This window comes from Myodes glareolus, chromosome 7 (assembly GCF_982192425.1).
Source record: "Myodes glareolus chromosome 7, mMyoGla1.1, whole genome shotgun sequence".
Classification (NCBI taxonomy): Eukaryota; Metazoa; Chordata; class Mammalia; order Rodentia; family Cricetidae; genus Myodes; species Myodes glareolus.
The window spans coordinates 7,731,528-7,747,441 of record NC_142032.1 but is presented as its reverse complement, the minus strand read 5'-3'; the positions used below and the strand labels follow the sequence as shown (position 1 = coordinate 7,747,441).

The window sequence follows — 15,914 nt, the reverse complement described above, 5'->3', positions numbered from 1 at the left end:
GTCTGTGTCCTCATATTTGGGACATACATGTTCAGAATTGAGGCTTCATCCTGATTATTTTTCCTGTAATGAATATGAAATGTCCTTCTTCATCTTTTTTTGATTAATTTTAGTTTGAAATCTATTTTTTTTTAAGATACTAAGATAGCTACAACACACGAGCTTGTTTCTTAGGTTTATTTCACTGGAAAATCTTTTACTAACCCTTTACTCTGAGGTCTGTCCCTGTAGTTGAGGTGTTTCTTGTATGCAGCAGAAGGATGGCTCTTGTTTTCGTATTCATTCTGTTAGCCTGTGTCTTTTTATAGGTGAATTGAGTTCATTGATATTAAGGCATATTAATGACCAGTGATTGTTTTTGGTTTTGTTATTGTTGGTGATAGTGTGTGTGTGTGTGTGTGTGTGTGTTTACCTTCTTTGGGATTTACTGGTGTGGGAATATCTATTGCCTGTGTTTTCGTTGGTGCAGATGAATTCTTGGGTTGGGGTTTTCCTTTTAGTAATTTCTGCAGGCCTGGATTTGTGGATAGGTATTGTTAAATTTGGTTTTGTTGTGGAATATCTTGTTTTCTCCATCTATGGTGATTGAAAGTTTAGCTGGTTATAGTAGCCTGGGCTTGCATTGTTGGCCTCTTAGTGTCTGTATAATGTCTGTCTAGGCTTTCAGAGTCTTCCTTGAGAAGTTGAGTGTTATTCTGATGGGTCTGCCTTTATATGTTACTTTGTCTTTTTCCTTTGCAGCTCTGAATATTCTTTATTCTGTATGTTTTGTGTTTTGATTATTATATGGCGAGGTAATTTTTTTTATTGTACAGTCCCTTTGATGTTCTGTGAGCTTCTTGTACCTTTATTGGCATGTCTTTCTTTAGGTTGGGAAAGTTTTCTGCTATGATTTTGTTGAATATACTTTCTGTACCTTTGAACTGGTATTCTCCTTTTATTCCTTTTATTTTTAGGTTTGGTCTTTTCACAGTGTCTCAGACTTCCTGCATGTTTGTGTTAAGACTTTGTTGGATTTAACATTTTCTTTGACTGATGCATCTATTTCTTCCATTCTTATCTTCGGTGCCTGAGATTCTGTCTTCCATCTCTTGCGTTCTGTTGGTTATGCTTGCATCTGTAGTTCCTATTCATTTGCCCAGATTTTCCATTTCCAGAATTTCCTCTTTTTTTTTTATTGTCTGTATTTCAGTTTTCAACTCTTGAACTGTTTCTTTCACCTGTTTGATTGTTTTTTTCTTGGCTTTCTTGGTTTTCTTTAAGGGATTTATCAATATCTTTCCGTTTTTGTCTGTCTTTTCCTTGATATCTTTAAGGGAATTTTTTTCTGGCTGTTTATATTTCTAGTTATTCACTATTACATGGTTTAGTAAGTGTTCTTCATGTTTTAAAGTGGTATGAGCTAATGGGAGTTAGGCTTTTCCTGATGTGCTAGCAAACGATGATATATTTATTTAATTGCAGCACCAAATTTGTCAGTGTATTCTCATAGTCTACAATTTTATGTTGAGGTCATATACCCCGTCCAATCTATGCATTTGGCTGCAGCAGAGCTTTTATCTTTTCACTGCCCTGTGCAAACCAAGCCAATTCTTTATTATGGGTAGAACTTCCCTATTTCTCTACATCCCATAATATTCTACTTTGCCACTCTAGCCTTGTAAATTAAAGAATGCATTGATGTTGGTTTATTTTTTTTCCTAAAATGATGTATTTTATGTCACTAATCTGACATTAATATGCTATCTTACCAGTAGTTGGCACTTGTGCTTTGGTTGCCTAAACCATAAAGTTATGTGATTGAAGCCTATATCCCATTTATACCTCCAACACCACCTAGGGCCCCTCCCCCCACCCCTCACCTTGCAAGAGATTTACCTTAGGGCTGTCATTTGTACTAGACAAGGGCTGTACCACCAAACTGTAATCCCACCCTAAAAGAAAATTTTTAAAAAATATTCTCCATTTGTCTACTTCTACTTGATGAACTTTTAGTAAAAGTCTCTTAATCAGATAAGATGTTGTAATTTAAGTTTTAAGCAATAGTACCAACAATATTACCAATGATAAGAATTAGTTACAAAATAAGAATTATTTTAAACTACAAAACTGTGTGTGTGTACATGACAAAGGTCAATTGTTCCTAAGCAGCCACAAATCCACCTTGGTTTTGGAGACAGGCTCTCACTGGAGTTAGGACTGACCAATGAGATTATGCTGGCTGACTATCAAGTCTTAGAGGTTCCTTGTCCAGCTCTGGGATTACAAGTGTACACAATCATGCCTGTCTTTGACATGGTTGCTGGGGATTAAACTCACGTGTGTATGATTGTTTAACAGGCACTTAACATACTGAGCCATCTCCCCAGCCCCTTTTATATCTAAAAGATTCTCGTGCCATAAGTTTTTCATTTTTAGTTCCTAAAATATTACTTTTAGTTACTGTTTTCCAAAGGTTGTCCTCATATCTCCGTGTATCAGAATCAACCAATATGCCTATTAAGACTCTTGCACCTGAGCTTTCTCCTCTTTTCCCCTTACAAATCTCCACTCATTTTGTACTTGTTCTTTACTGCTCCTTAGTCTGTGTCAGCTTCGAGGTCTTTCCTGTTATCTAAAGCCATTTGATTAGTAGTGTAGGTAAAACAGAGTCAGTGTATTTGTTAAATACAGACTATGGATATGTACTACCTGATTTGAATTCTTGATCTGTCATCACTCTAAAGATTAAAAAGCTAAGAGGTATTTAGCTTCTGTGTCTGTTTAGTTGGGGATAACAATTTATTCCTATACATTCTCATAGGAAAAGGTAAAAAAAAATGAATCCAAGTTAACTATGATACATTTTTTTTTATTTTATTATTTTTTATTTATTTATTTATTTATTTTGAGACAGGGTTTTTCTGTAGCTTTGGTGGCTGTTCTGGAACTAGCTCTTGTGGACCAGGCTGGCCTCAAACTCACAAAGTTCCACCTGCCTCTGCCTCCCTAATGCTGGGATTAAAGGTGCGCACCACCACCGCCAGCTTGATACAAAGTTTTGAGAGCTCAAAAGTAGGCCAAATCACAATAGCTAATAATTAAGCACTTTCTTTGTGTAAGCACTGTTCCAAGGACTTTAAAATACTTAGTCATTTAATATACGTAAGTTCTGTGGAGGGAGGTCTTATGCGTTTAGCTTTTGTAGTTTGCAGGGGATGTTTCCTGATAGATGGACTTGAATAATGTATAAGATATAAGGAAACTGGGAAATCCCACAATGATTACTTAGACTTTACATAATGTAAATTATAACCTAAGGTAATTTACTGCTGTCTTTGTTGTTTTTCAGGAATTTCAATGAATCACTGACTGATCAGCACCATTTTACCAGTTGGAATGAGTTATCAGAAATGGGCATAGCGCTTTTAGAGCCAACATGTAACAGATGGATGCAACTCCAAGCCGATCACCTCATGCCAATGCTCTTTTGACTGTATAGGATCTTTGTCTCTTCATCTTTGATTTGGATTGCTGGCAAATAAAAGGAGTTGATGTAGTGTTTTGTTTAGGCTTGAGTCACCATGAGTAGTAGTTTAGGCAAAGAAAAAGACTCTAAAGAGAAAGATCCCAAAGTGCCATCTGCCAAGGAAAGAGAAAAAGAGGCAAAAGCCTCTGGAGGTTTTGGGAAAGAAAGCAAAGAAAAAGAACCTAAAACCAAAGGGAAAGATGCCAAAGATGGAAAGAAGGATTCCAGTGCTGCCCAACCAGGGGTGGCTTTTTCAGTTGACAATACTATCAAAAGGCCAAATCCAGCACCTGGGACTAGAAAGAAATCCAGTAACGCTGAGGTAATTAAGGAGCTTAACAAATGCCGGGAAGAGAACTCAATGCGCTTGGACTTATCCAAGAGGTCTATACATATACTGCCACCATCAATTAAAGAGTTGACTCAACTAACAGAACTTTATTTATACAGTAACAAATTGCAGTCCCTTCCAGCAGAGGTGGGGTGTCTAGTAAATCTCATGACACTGGCTCTCAGTGAGAATTCGCTCACTAGTTTGCCTGACTCTCTTGATAACTTGAAGAAGCTGCGGATGCTTGATTTACGACATAATAAACTGAGAGAGATTCCTTCAGTGGTGTATAGGCTAGACTCCCTCACTACTCTGTACCTTCGCTTTAATCGTATTACTACTGTGGAAAAGGACATCAGAAACCTGCCGAAGCTCAGCATGCTCAGCATCCGGGAGAACAAAATCAAACAGCTTCCCGCTGAAATTGGTGAGATGGTCTGGGTGGTTATTTGTAGTATTTGTTAGCTAAGTAATTGTGTTGAATGCTTTCCATATTAGAAGATTTTCAAATGTCTGAAAGCATCTTATTTATATATCTTTATTTACAGTTTATTATATATTAGTAGATACAACTTGAGATTATTTTATTGACTTAAGTGAGTTACAAAACAAATATAATTAGACTTTAGACAGGTGAATCTGCTTTTTCATTGAAGAAAAATGAATTTAAAAGAGGCTGGCTTAATTTTTAAGTTACTATCTTAACACCTGATTTTTAAGTATCTTTATAGTTGTATTTATATCAGCTATATTGTCTCACTTTCCTATTGTAACTTTGTCTGAAAAATGTTTATTCAAATCCGTACCACGCATTTAAGTCTATGGGCTTTTGGGGGCCATTCCTGTTGATAACACCACAGGAGCCTACAGAGTCTCTTGATTGCTCAAGATGTAGAAAATAAAGCACTTACATGTACCCAGTACCCAACGCTAAACAGATCGCTCTAATCACCTGTCTTAAAACTCAGTGAACATTACAGAATTGGGGACAGGAAGTCTCTAAGAACCAGAAGATAGGGTGAAGGGCTATGAAAACCCATTCCCTATAGTGGATACAGCTGTTGTAACTCACATCAACTACAGTTTTCCTACTGGGCCCAGCCAAGGCCAGTACTGTCAATTAGTCAAGGAAGCAGGTCAGGTTCACCAGGCTCCCATAGATCCTGGGAAAGAAGGAATCACTGTTTTTAGTTGTGTAGTCTCTGCTATGTCCCCCAGGCTCCAGTGGACAGCTCCAAACCCGTGGTCACACAGATGGCCCTGGTTAATCTTTGTGGGTCACAAAAAAGAAAGAAAGAAAGAAAGAAAGAAAGAAAGAAAGAAAGAAAGAAAGAAAGAAAAGGGGAAAAAAAAGCAAGTAGACAAGGCTGCATGAGAGGGATTTGAAGGAAAGGGGAGGATGTACAGGTCGGTAAAGACATGAGGATATGAGCAGTCAGCATTCAAAAGGTATATCCATGAAACTAAAATACTATAATAATAAAGAAAATTTATTTTTTCTCTAAATATATTTAGAAAATCCAATATAGATATTTTAAAGTAATGTGCATACATGGTGTGACTCACTCCTGAGTTATTAAAATCGTCTCAAAAAAGTCAGTGGGTGAAAATGCTTCATTCCATGTCTTCTATAGGAAAGTGGCTGCTGAGTGACTTTAGTATTAGCTTCAGTCAGAATTTAATTTGTTCATATAGCTCCTTGTCCACAGATGTTAAGGCTGTTGGAAAATGAAATGCTGATTTCTCTCTAGAAATATAAAGCATTCTTTATCTGTATTCTCATTGTTTGGTGTTTGTGTTATGCATGGTCCCCGAAGTTCAATTAATTCACAGGTTTTCTTTCTTCAGATTTTCTTCCAGAGCATTGCTATCAAATATCTGGAACTGAAGAAATACATTTTTTCTGGGCATGGTGCTGCACATCTGTAAGCTCAGCAGTTAGGAGGCATTGCCCATTGGAGGTTCTGGGCCACATAGTGGACCCTGTCTCAAACCAAGCCAAAGCAGAATGTTCTATAGGAATGAAAAGCTAGGGGAGGGGAAGCATATGAACTGGAGCTGTTTAATGTTAGGGCAGGTGAGAAGAGTGGAGCCGAGCTGGGGCACTGCAGCTGAAGGTGAGCATTCACCTTGGTGTGCTAATAGGCACCACAGTTAGCCTTTTGTATTGAGTTTCTTTGTACCTGATACTCTTCTCATTTTTAATTTTGAAATGGGCTCTTTATTGTACAAAAAGCAGTCAAGAACTTCTGTCTTTAGAGAGAAATAGCAAATAATTACTCCCTTAACTTTTCTCATTGGTTCCTTTGAGCTCCCAGTTAAAGACATGGTTTTGAACAGTCTCTAACTGGAGGTATGTTAAAGCGGTTAGTTCAGGATGCTCTGGACAGTGAAGTTCTACAGTTTTATTTTTCTAGGAAGGCTGTGAAATGCTTTGAAACTAGAGATACATACCATTTTTGTCTTATGATTTCTTTTCTCTCCTGAGCATGTTTGGTTTAGAATTTTTTAAAGTAATTTATTAAATTACAATTTCAAAAGTTTTTTTATATTAAAACAGCTAGGTTAGAATGTTTATGAAAGTATTTTTCTGTATTATAGTAAAATGTTACATATTTATATAGTATACAATTTCATATGTTGTATTATAGTAAGTAAAATGTTACGTATTTATATAGTATACAATTTCATGTGTTGTATTATAGTAAGTAAAATGTTACGTATTTATATAGTATACAATTTCATGTGTTGATTGTCAGAAGGACTATTTTGCTTGTGGGATAATCTAATTATTAAAGAGTATGCCTTTTGAAGACCACGATCATTTTTGGATTTATAATCAACTCTCAAGGGCGGGAAGATGCCCTTGTACTCACATAATGCCCTGGCTTACGGTTTCAGTGCTGAGGAGGCAAAGATGTGCAGGTGCGTGAGCCCAGGGAGCAGCAGCCTAGCCTGACAAGTGAGCCTCAGGTCCCCAAGAAGCCCTTCTCACAGACCCCGGGTGCTGCCTGACGAGAAAGGTTGCACAGCGTTGTCTTGTGGCTTCCATCACCTGAAACAAAACAAAACAACCGTCACAAGGATATGTGGGGAGAAAGTAAAGTCAGTAATTTTTTTTTACCTGCTTCACATAACATTTATTGAAAACACAGTCAATTTATAGCTCTTGTCAGAGGTATAGTTTATCCAAGTCAAGTGGTATGTTGCCAATATCTAATAATTTGTTCATTTATATACTGATCAAATAATGTATAACTTGTTCATACATAATACAAAAATAAACAGAATCAGTGACTTTATTTAACAAATTAAATGAACTTAGTATTTTTTAACTGTTTCTGATGTGTACTTTTTTTTGAAATTTTTAGATTATAAATCTTGGGCCTTCAATGTATACAGCTTGAATTGAATTTCCTGAAGTCCAGTGTTTACTTTTTAAAAAACTATTTTGCCATTTTATATCTCAGTTTAATATGCTAATACTTTTATAATTTTTTTTTAGTATCCTTTAACATTCTGGTATTAATTTTCAGTATTTCCTTAAATAGTAAGCTTTAATCCTTAAGAAATTTTTTAATTTCTTTAGTTTTGCCAGGAGCAATAGAATTGCTTTTATGGATCCAGGCATTATTTATTAAAAATCTTACATGTATTTTTTTTAACAAATGCCAGTAAATAACTTTATAGGAAAAAGGAAATCAATAAAGAGAGGCCATAGGTGTTGCTTAAGAAATTCCTTTTAGTAAAGGGGCTATAGGTACTACTAAGTAGCTCATATTAATTGGAGATCAGTAAGAAATCTTAGAGACTAGGAAGTGAACTGCTCCCCAATTGTCAGGTCTTTCACTAAAACCTGGAGGATAGAAGCTGCCATCATGGTTAAAAGAGACAATAAGAGAAGTAAAAACAGTATTTGAACCAGAGAAATACTAAGGTTGTCAGTTTCTGAAGTGTGGAAGAGAGATTACAGTCACACCCTGAGAGCATGTTACCCAGTCAAAGGGTGCTTGGAGGAGCCTATAAGTCAGTAAACCTTGGGGAGGGAGGGTCAGATTGCTATCTCTCTAAGTCTACTGGTTAGTTGATCCCATTTGATTCAATTTTTATTTTAAACCTTTGTTTTTTTAATGTTTGTATATTACATTTGGATGTTTTTGTTCCATATCTTGTTTTTGTGGAGCTCACTTTTAGTAGTCTTTTCAGTACTTTTGTTGTATGTTATCTCTTGCTTCTTCATCAGAGGTCATACTTTCTATATCTGGATGCTTGATTGCATTTTAATTGGATGTCAGAGCATTGTTATAACATTGTTGGGTCTAGATTTTGTTGTATTACTTTAACTAATACTAGATGTATTTTGACATACAGTTCAGTTGCTTTGGAATCACTTCAATTCTTTTGTGTTTTCTGTACCATGTCTAATAGAAACTCAGAGACAGATGTTGGGGCTCAACCTGAAGATAAAAAAAGCGAAACATCCAGCTACTGGCTCTTACCTCTATCTTAGACCGAAACGGTGATACTGCCTCTGAATCCTCAGATTGAGACTGGCTGAGAGCTGTCTCCTCCCATTTTATATTCTGTCTCTAGGGATTAAAGGCGTACACTACTGCCGAGCGGTGGTGGCACACACCTTTAATCCCAGCACTCGGGAGGCAGAGACAGGTGGATCTCTGTGAGTTTAAGGCCAACCTGGTCTACAAGAGCTAGTTCCAGGACAGGCTCCAAAGCTACAGCAAAACCCTGTCTCAAAAAACAAACACAAACAAACAAACGAAAAGGCATACACTACTACTGCCTGGTTTCTGTGGCAAACAAGTGTGGCTATTGGGATTAAAGGTGTGTGTCACCACTGCCTGGTCTGTAAAGTCTGACCAGTGAGCTGTTTTATTCTTATCTTCAGCAAGCTTTATTTATTAAAATACAAGTGGAATATCACTACATTTTCCTTTTAAGCTTTTGTTATAGTGGTGCCAACTGCCTCTTGTTTAGGTCTAAGTTATCCCCAATATACTTTTCTGAGGACTCTTACAGATAGACTGTTTTATATAAGGGAATTTCCCAGCCATGTGCCACTCTGATTGGAAATTGTTGGGTTGCTTTTCACCATTTCTCAGTTGCTTTCTATAAGGTGATTAGGCAAATTCTAGGTGGGACTTCCTTTCAGGTTATATGAATATTACTTTTGTGCTATTATCTCTCACATTCTGCCTTATAATAACTTGTAGGCACTTCAGGTGTCTTGACTCTGTAGGTCTTCCCTGCTTGTTTTGAAACTTGTAACTTACTCCTGGGTAGTAACTTGACAACCAGAAGTCTTATAACTTTTCCTTGGTCTTAGAGAACATACATGGTCATGTTTGGCTCTTGTCTACTGTCTAGGAATCATTTTCCTATATACTAGGTTCATTTTCTAGTTCATTATAACCATTGAGCTTCATACTTCTAGTGATTGTTTCGATGGTTTGAATGGGTTCTGTATGGTGATTTGGATGACTTCTCTTATCACCCTTTATAAGCGTTAAAAGTTTGTTTTGCCCCACAGTTAACTTTTGTTGAAGTAGTTTTAACCTGACAGAGATTTGGATTTAGCTCCGAGGGGTTTGACCTGGTTATGTCCTTAAAAGCCTAGTAAGCATCCTTAGTCTGGAGCTGTGATTTTTTTTTTTTTAAACTCCTCTGGTATACAGCTCTTTTGATACTTTGTCTTCTAATCCTTCTGGCTTGGCAGGGCTGAAGTTCTAAAATGGTACAGTAGTTGGCAGCTGTAAGAAGTTTGATCTGCTGTTTTTGCTTTCAACTTTTGTTTCCTTTTCAGGCTCCTCAAAAAATCTCTTTTCACACATACTTATTTTTTGAATTGGACAGAGGTCTGAGGGGTTTATATGCTGCAAATTTTGGGACTATTCTTTGTGATTTTTCTCCTTCATGCTACTAAAGTTAATAACTCTCAATCTTGTCCTCTGTCTTCTTAGACTCTGGCTTTTGATGAGATTACTTTCCACAGGCAGATTTATGAATAATGCCATAATAGAAATGAATTTCATGTAATTCCTTTATTCATTACCTCTTGAGTATCAAAGCATAGATCTTAAAACAACAGTTTGTTATTTCAGGGGTTTTTTGTTTCATCACTGTCTTGACTTCTAATTCACGATTGTTTTTCAAAAGGTTTCTCAGTCAAGTTAGCCAAGGCTTTGGAGCATTGGATAGACATCTGAAGGCCCACTTCGGAAAGGCTAAACACTTAGGTTCAAGGTGTCATTGTCAGGATCAACTGACAAGGGGACTTTGCTTCAGCAAGTGACTTGAGCTTTGAGAAATCAGTAGAGTATAGCAAAGTGGTAACAGTCTTTTGAAATGTAATCACAGATGTCACATCTCATCATTTTAAACATATTTTGCATGTTGCTTGGTTCAGTACACTCAAAGGAAGGGATAATTACTTCCTTATGTGAATTAAGTAAATGTTAAGTAAATTAAGTATTGCAGTGATTATTAGAAGTAAGTATAAACCATAATGGCTGTAATATAAAAAATCTTCTTGTTAATGTTTTCTGCTTTTAGGGGTTGAGTCTTTTGGTTACTGATACTCTTATACTTCTCCCAGTATCTCTTATAGTACTCTGTTGGTTTCTGTATAGTTGGAGTGACTTACCGTAGACCCTTAGGTTTCCTCTCTGAGAAAAATGGACTTTTGGAACAATTTTCTGATTAACTGTCAGTTTACAATCCTTAATTTATATTCCATTATCTGGTCAAAATGGTTCATAGTCCTTAGTTTTATATTTAATAGGTGCCAGATTTTTTTGGTCCTTCCATGCCTTACGTTCTAAGAAGACAGAAGACAAGATTGAGAGTTAGTAACTTCAGTAGCATGAAGGAGAAAAAATCACAAAGAACAGTCCCAAAATTTGCAGCATATAAACCCCCCAGACCTCTGTCCAATTCAAAAAATAAGTATGTGTGAAAGAAGATTTTTTGAGGATCCTGAAACACAATTATTTTTTACTTTAGAGAAGTTCTGTAGAATAAAATACTTTCTCACTAAAGTATGTTGAAGAGTATTCATTTGTGCAACTTTTAAAGACCAGACCCGCTTGTAGTTTTCCAGTCATGATTTAGATTAAATGTTCAAAGAATTGATGTCATGCTTTTATTTATCTTTTACTGAAGAATATTTACAGAAGATTGCACCTACCATTAACATACAGTGCAGTGATTGTGTGCAAACCATGTAATCAGCATGTCAGTTAAACAGAACACCAGTGCCAACCATTGATGCCTGCCACTGTCATTACCTTGGACTTGTACAAAAATACATTAATTTTACTTGATTGTATTGGATTGTAAGTCATAATGTATCTATGCTTTTTTGTGTGGTATTATTTTTCTATGTTGTCTGAAGTTAGAGAATGTGTATTTGCATTCCTGCTTGACAGATAGTATAAAAATAACATTTAGTCCTTTTTTGTTTCTTTGATTTTTCCCCATTTCTTTTACTTTTATCCCTTCTTGTTATTCTTGTGATACTAGATAGCTTTTGCTCATTTTGTATATTCGAGCCTTTTACAATCCACTTGGCTGGACTTGCTTTTTTCTTTACACATAATAATATGTATATTACATGTGCGTTCTGCTGTGCACTTTTTGTTTGTTTACAATGTTTTGCTTTTAACAGTTTTTCTTTTGTGTGTAAATTATAAATTGCCACAGTACATATTTAACTTTTTGAGAAGAAACACTGTCACACCACTAGGTTTCCCTCACCCCCATAAAATGACCTTATTATTAGCCTATGAGATCCTCTTTTAAAATATAATCTCTACACATATCAGAATGTCTAAAATCAAAGCCACTCATAATCTCTAACTCAAATGAGGATTCTTTTCCATTACTAATAGGAATGTAAAATGGTTCAGCCACTTTAGAAGCCAGTTGTCCTTGTCTTACAAAGTTAAATGATGTCACCAAAATAATATATTTAGCCATGTCTGCTTCTAGATATATAAAATGGGTTAAAATTTATGTTCACATAAAAACTTATACATGAATGTCTTAATTAACACCTTTTATCTTTGCTAAAAATAGGAAGCAACTGAAATGTCCTTCATTAAGTGCATGGGTAAACTGTTCATCCATAGTGGGTGCTGCTCAGTGACAGAATGAACTGTTACGGTACAGAAACAAACAAGGAAACTTTGGGTGTAAGTGAAAGCCAGTCTGCTCATCCTGTGTGTCATCCCAATTGTTAGGACTCACTGGGGAGATGACTGTTGGTAAAGGGCAGGGGTGCTGTTTTTATGTGCAGGAGAGCAAAAAAGTCTAAAATGTCATAGTGCTGACTGAGTGTGAGAAGGAGTGCCTCCAAAGTTAGTCATATTCCTTGATCTCATCTGACTTGCTGTATTTAGTTGCTGATCCCTTTTAGGCTTGTTGTGCACCTTTCTTTATATCAGTGGAAGTTTAAGGGGGCTGGAGAGATGGCTCAGTGGTTAAGAGCACCACCTGCTCTTCCAAATGTCCTGAGTTTAATTCCCAGCAACCACATGGTGGCTCACAACCATCTGTAATGAGATCTGTTGCCCTCTTCCGGCCTGCAGGCAGAGTACTGAGTGGAAGTTTAATTAGAGTTAAAACAGCTTTAGGCATTTACAGCTAGAAAAGATGATGATAAGCCAAGAGTGCTGGTTCATGCCTATAATCCCAATGCTTGGGAGACTGAGGCAGGCAGGGGTGGAGAGTTTGAGGCCTATGTGAACTACATAAAGAGACCTTGTGTTAAAAGGGGAATGGAGGATGAAATACCAAAAAGTTTTATTCTGATGTAAAGAGTATTAGGATCCAACATTAATTTTTCTTTCAAACGATGCTTTGCACTAAGCACTGTAAAAGACATGGAAAATAATGTAGGTGTATATTGCTATTGTCCCCAAGGGGAAGGATCAGGAGGGAAGGAGTGGGGAAAATAGAGGGTTTTCAGCTGCTAGTAGTTGCTGCTTATATCTGTGCTGTTTGTTCAGGGGATCTGGGAAGACTGGTAGTAGTTGAGAAGGGAGAAAATGATGCTTTAGGTTGATGACCACTCACCAGATGTTAGAATAGATATTGTGATTTTTGCGAATTCATTTAGTATTGTGTAATATTTTCCTATAGCTTTGATAATTTTCTTTGTTTTGAAGTATGCTTTGTCTGAAATTACTGCAGCTGATTCCGTTTTCTCTTGATTAATGTTAGCCTTAGGTTTTTTCCTTCAATACTTTCCATTTTGTCTGCTCGTGTGTGCTTAAAGTGATCTTCTTGGCCACATTTAAAGTGCTGGGATTGCAGGTGCATCACTGGGCCAGACTCTGTCTCTATGCTTTTCCTTATTGAAGAGGTATTGCTTGCTTGCTGTTGAATTTTAGTGATTAGTAGATTAGTGATTTAGTAGATTAATACTAGTCTGCTTTTAGTGAGCACTATGCTACTAGATGCCTTGTGACAAATACTTTTGTGTCTTGCCTTAAAACATTTCCATTTCTCATAATTTCACTGCTATTAATGCATTGACTAACTAAACTGTTACTTATTAAATCAATTATGAGTAAGAAAATTAATATTTTAGCTGTGTTCCTTTAAGTTTCTGAATGTATTACTCTCTTTTTTTGAATTTATTTTTTGTACATCTGTTCTAGCAGGTACAGGCACCCTCAATTTTTGTTAGTCCAATATACCTTTGTTTCTCCCTTACTTTTGAAGGGCAGTTTTACTCTTAATAGATCTTCTAGGTTAGTGATCCTCCTGCCTTGCCTGTCTTCATTTTATTTCACTCCACTCTTGGCTTTGCATGGTTTCTGAAGAAAAAAATCTAATGTAATTCTTATTTTTTCTTTTGTATGTAGATTGATGTTTTTCTTTCTCTTTCAAGATATGTTTTACTCTTCCTCTAAAAACATTGGCATAATACTTACTTAAGCTTAAAGTAGAAGATAAGCTGTTCAATAAAAACCATTTCATATATATATGAAATATTTCATATTATATATATATATATATAATACAGAAGTTACTTAAAGTATGCTGTATAACAGATTTATTTGGTGCTGCAGAAACATTAAGATACACATAAATGGCTACAAAGGAAACTGGTTAACTAGATGCACAGGAAGTACATTTCAGGGACTGGGATCCTAATACTTCCTACCATGTTAGAAAAGTAAAGTTATCATAGTTGAATTATTATATTTCCTTAAAGCAGGGGCTGCTCAGAATCTTTGAGTTATTACAAAAAAGGTTCATGCATAACAATTCTGTACATTTAGGAGTAATATTTTTGATTACATACATTCTCTTGTACAAAGAAACCTCAACTTTCTAATATCTAATAAAGTCAAATGAACTAATATTGGCTGTCTATTTTACTAAAATGTTAATAAACAGAGAGGTATAGAAATCATAGGTAAGTTGTACTTTTGCCTGTAGTACCGCTATTACCCAATCTTATTTCTTTCATGTATTAGAGTTAGTATGTGTTGACAGAATGAGAATTTCATTACTGCAACAAATGGCAGAATATGTTGAGAGAGAGAGAGAGAGAGAGATCCTACTGTCACAATAACCATTGGCATCCTATAATATAATCCTCACAATTTTCTGTGTTAGTACAGGCATATAAAGGAAACACTGAGATAATCACATGATCTTTATTAAAATAATTCTCTGAAGTCTGCCCAGTGTACCAAAAAAAAAAAAAACAGTACAGATGTTAGTACAGATTTAGTCCAATAGATTGTTTGTGTGTGGAGATTGTCTTAGATTTTATGTTGCTTTAAATGCCTAGGTGAAATAAATATTTTTCCTGTTGCCTTTGCCCCTGAGAGCCTTCGTGAAAACTTCAGAGTGAGGGCCACTTCTAGGAGGGACTCCTTTCTTGCAGTCTCTCAGTTACCTCTCCTGCATCTCACAGTTTGGAGCAGCAGTTACCTCTGAACTGTTTTCCTAAACTCCAGCTCTTACTTCTGAATTCACATTTCTCTGTAGTTTTTAGCCCAGGAATTTGCACTTTGTCCTCAAGTCTCTGATGACCATAACAGAAGTTGTCAATTCACAGCCTTTTCATTAGTATTATGAGGACAGAAGTGTTGATTTCAAGTTTTTATGTATCAGAATGAAAATCAGAGTTAAAAATTCATATATAAATTTCTCTCTGTTCCTTATTAGAATTTTTGACATTAAAAACAATTTTATCAAATATTTATATCATTCATCGGATAATTTTTCTTCCTTAGGACTGTTGATGCATTGAATTACAGTTGGTTAATTTTTCAAGCACAGAACCAGTATTGTATATTTGGAACTGATAAATTCCTACGTTAAGTCTCTACATCTCTACTATATATATATAAAGTGGGTTTTCTTCTTGTACCGTCTTTGACTGTTTTTGATATCAGGGTAATGCTAGCCTAATAAAATGAATTTAGAAATATTTCCCTCTTTACAACATTTTGTGAGAGACTACGTGAGTGTTAGGTGATTCTTGTCTAAGCACTTGGTATGCGTCTCCAGAGAAACCATTTGTGCCAACAGCTTTTGGAGGGAAAAACTTTACAACTACATAAAAAATTTATCTAATGGTTAGAGTATCATTAGGAGTTCCTATTTGTTGAGTTTTAGTGTTTGTGTATGATTTTTTTAAGGAATTGTTTGTATAGCCAAAGTTTTTGAATTTATGATTCACAGTTATAAAGTTGCTTAAAGTACTTATTATTTTAAAGATGGAGGGCCAGACTGGAATCCCAGCATGTGGGAGGCAAGGTCAGGAGGTCTGTCATAAGTTGAGACTAGCCGGATCTACAAAGTGAGCTCTGGGCTGGCTAGTGGTACATCGTGAGAACTTGTCCCTCCATCAAAAACAGTAACACCACCACCAATTTAAAAAAAAAAAAACAACCAAAAAAACTCTAAGAAATGGGCTGAATATGGAGGTACATTCTTATACTTCTACCACTTGGAGACTGAAGTCATAGGGTCACAAGTTCAGTGCCAGCCTGGGCTACTGTGCAAAACTTGTCTCAAAACCTGAAAATGAAA

The 15,914-nt window shown here is 36.0% G+C and overlaps 1 protein-coding gene across 6 annotated transcripts in view; it reads left to right on the top strand.

Annotated features, from left to right (window-relative positions):
• The window catches only part of Shoc2 (SHOC2 leucine rich repeat scaffold protein), an 87,168-nt gene that overhangs the window by 42,853 nt on the left and 28,401 nt on the right, over positions 1-15,914 (top strand). For all 6 annotated transcript variants that reach the window (XM_087907807.1, XM_048423414.3, XM_085694089.2 and 3 more), the window contains exon 2: positions 3,332-4,266. In XM_087907807.1, coding sequence (XP_087763933.1) covers positions 3,564-4,266 — 703 coding nt within the window. In that variant the 5' untranslated portion in view covers positions 3,332-3,563. The remainder of the gene's footprint in view (positions 1-3,331; positions 4,267-15,914) is intronic.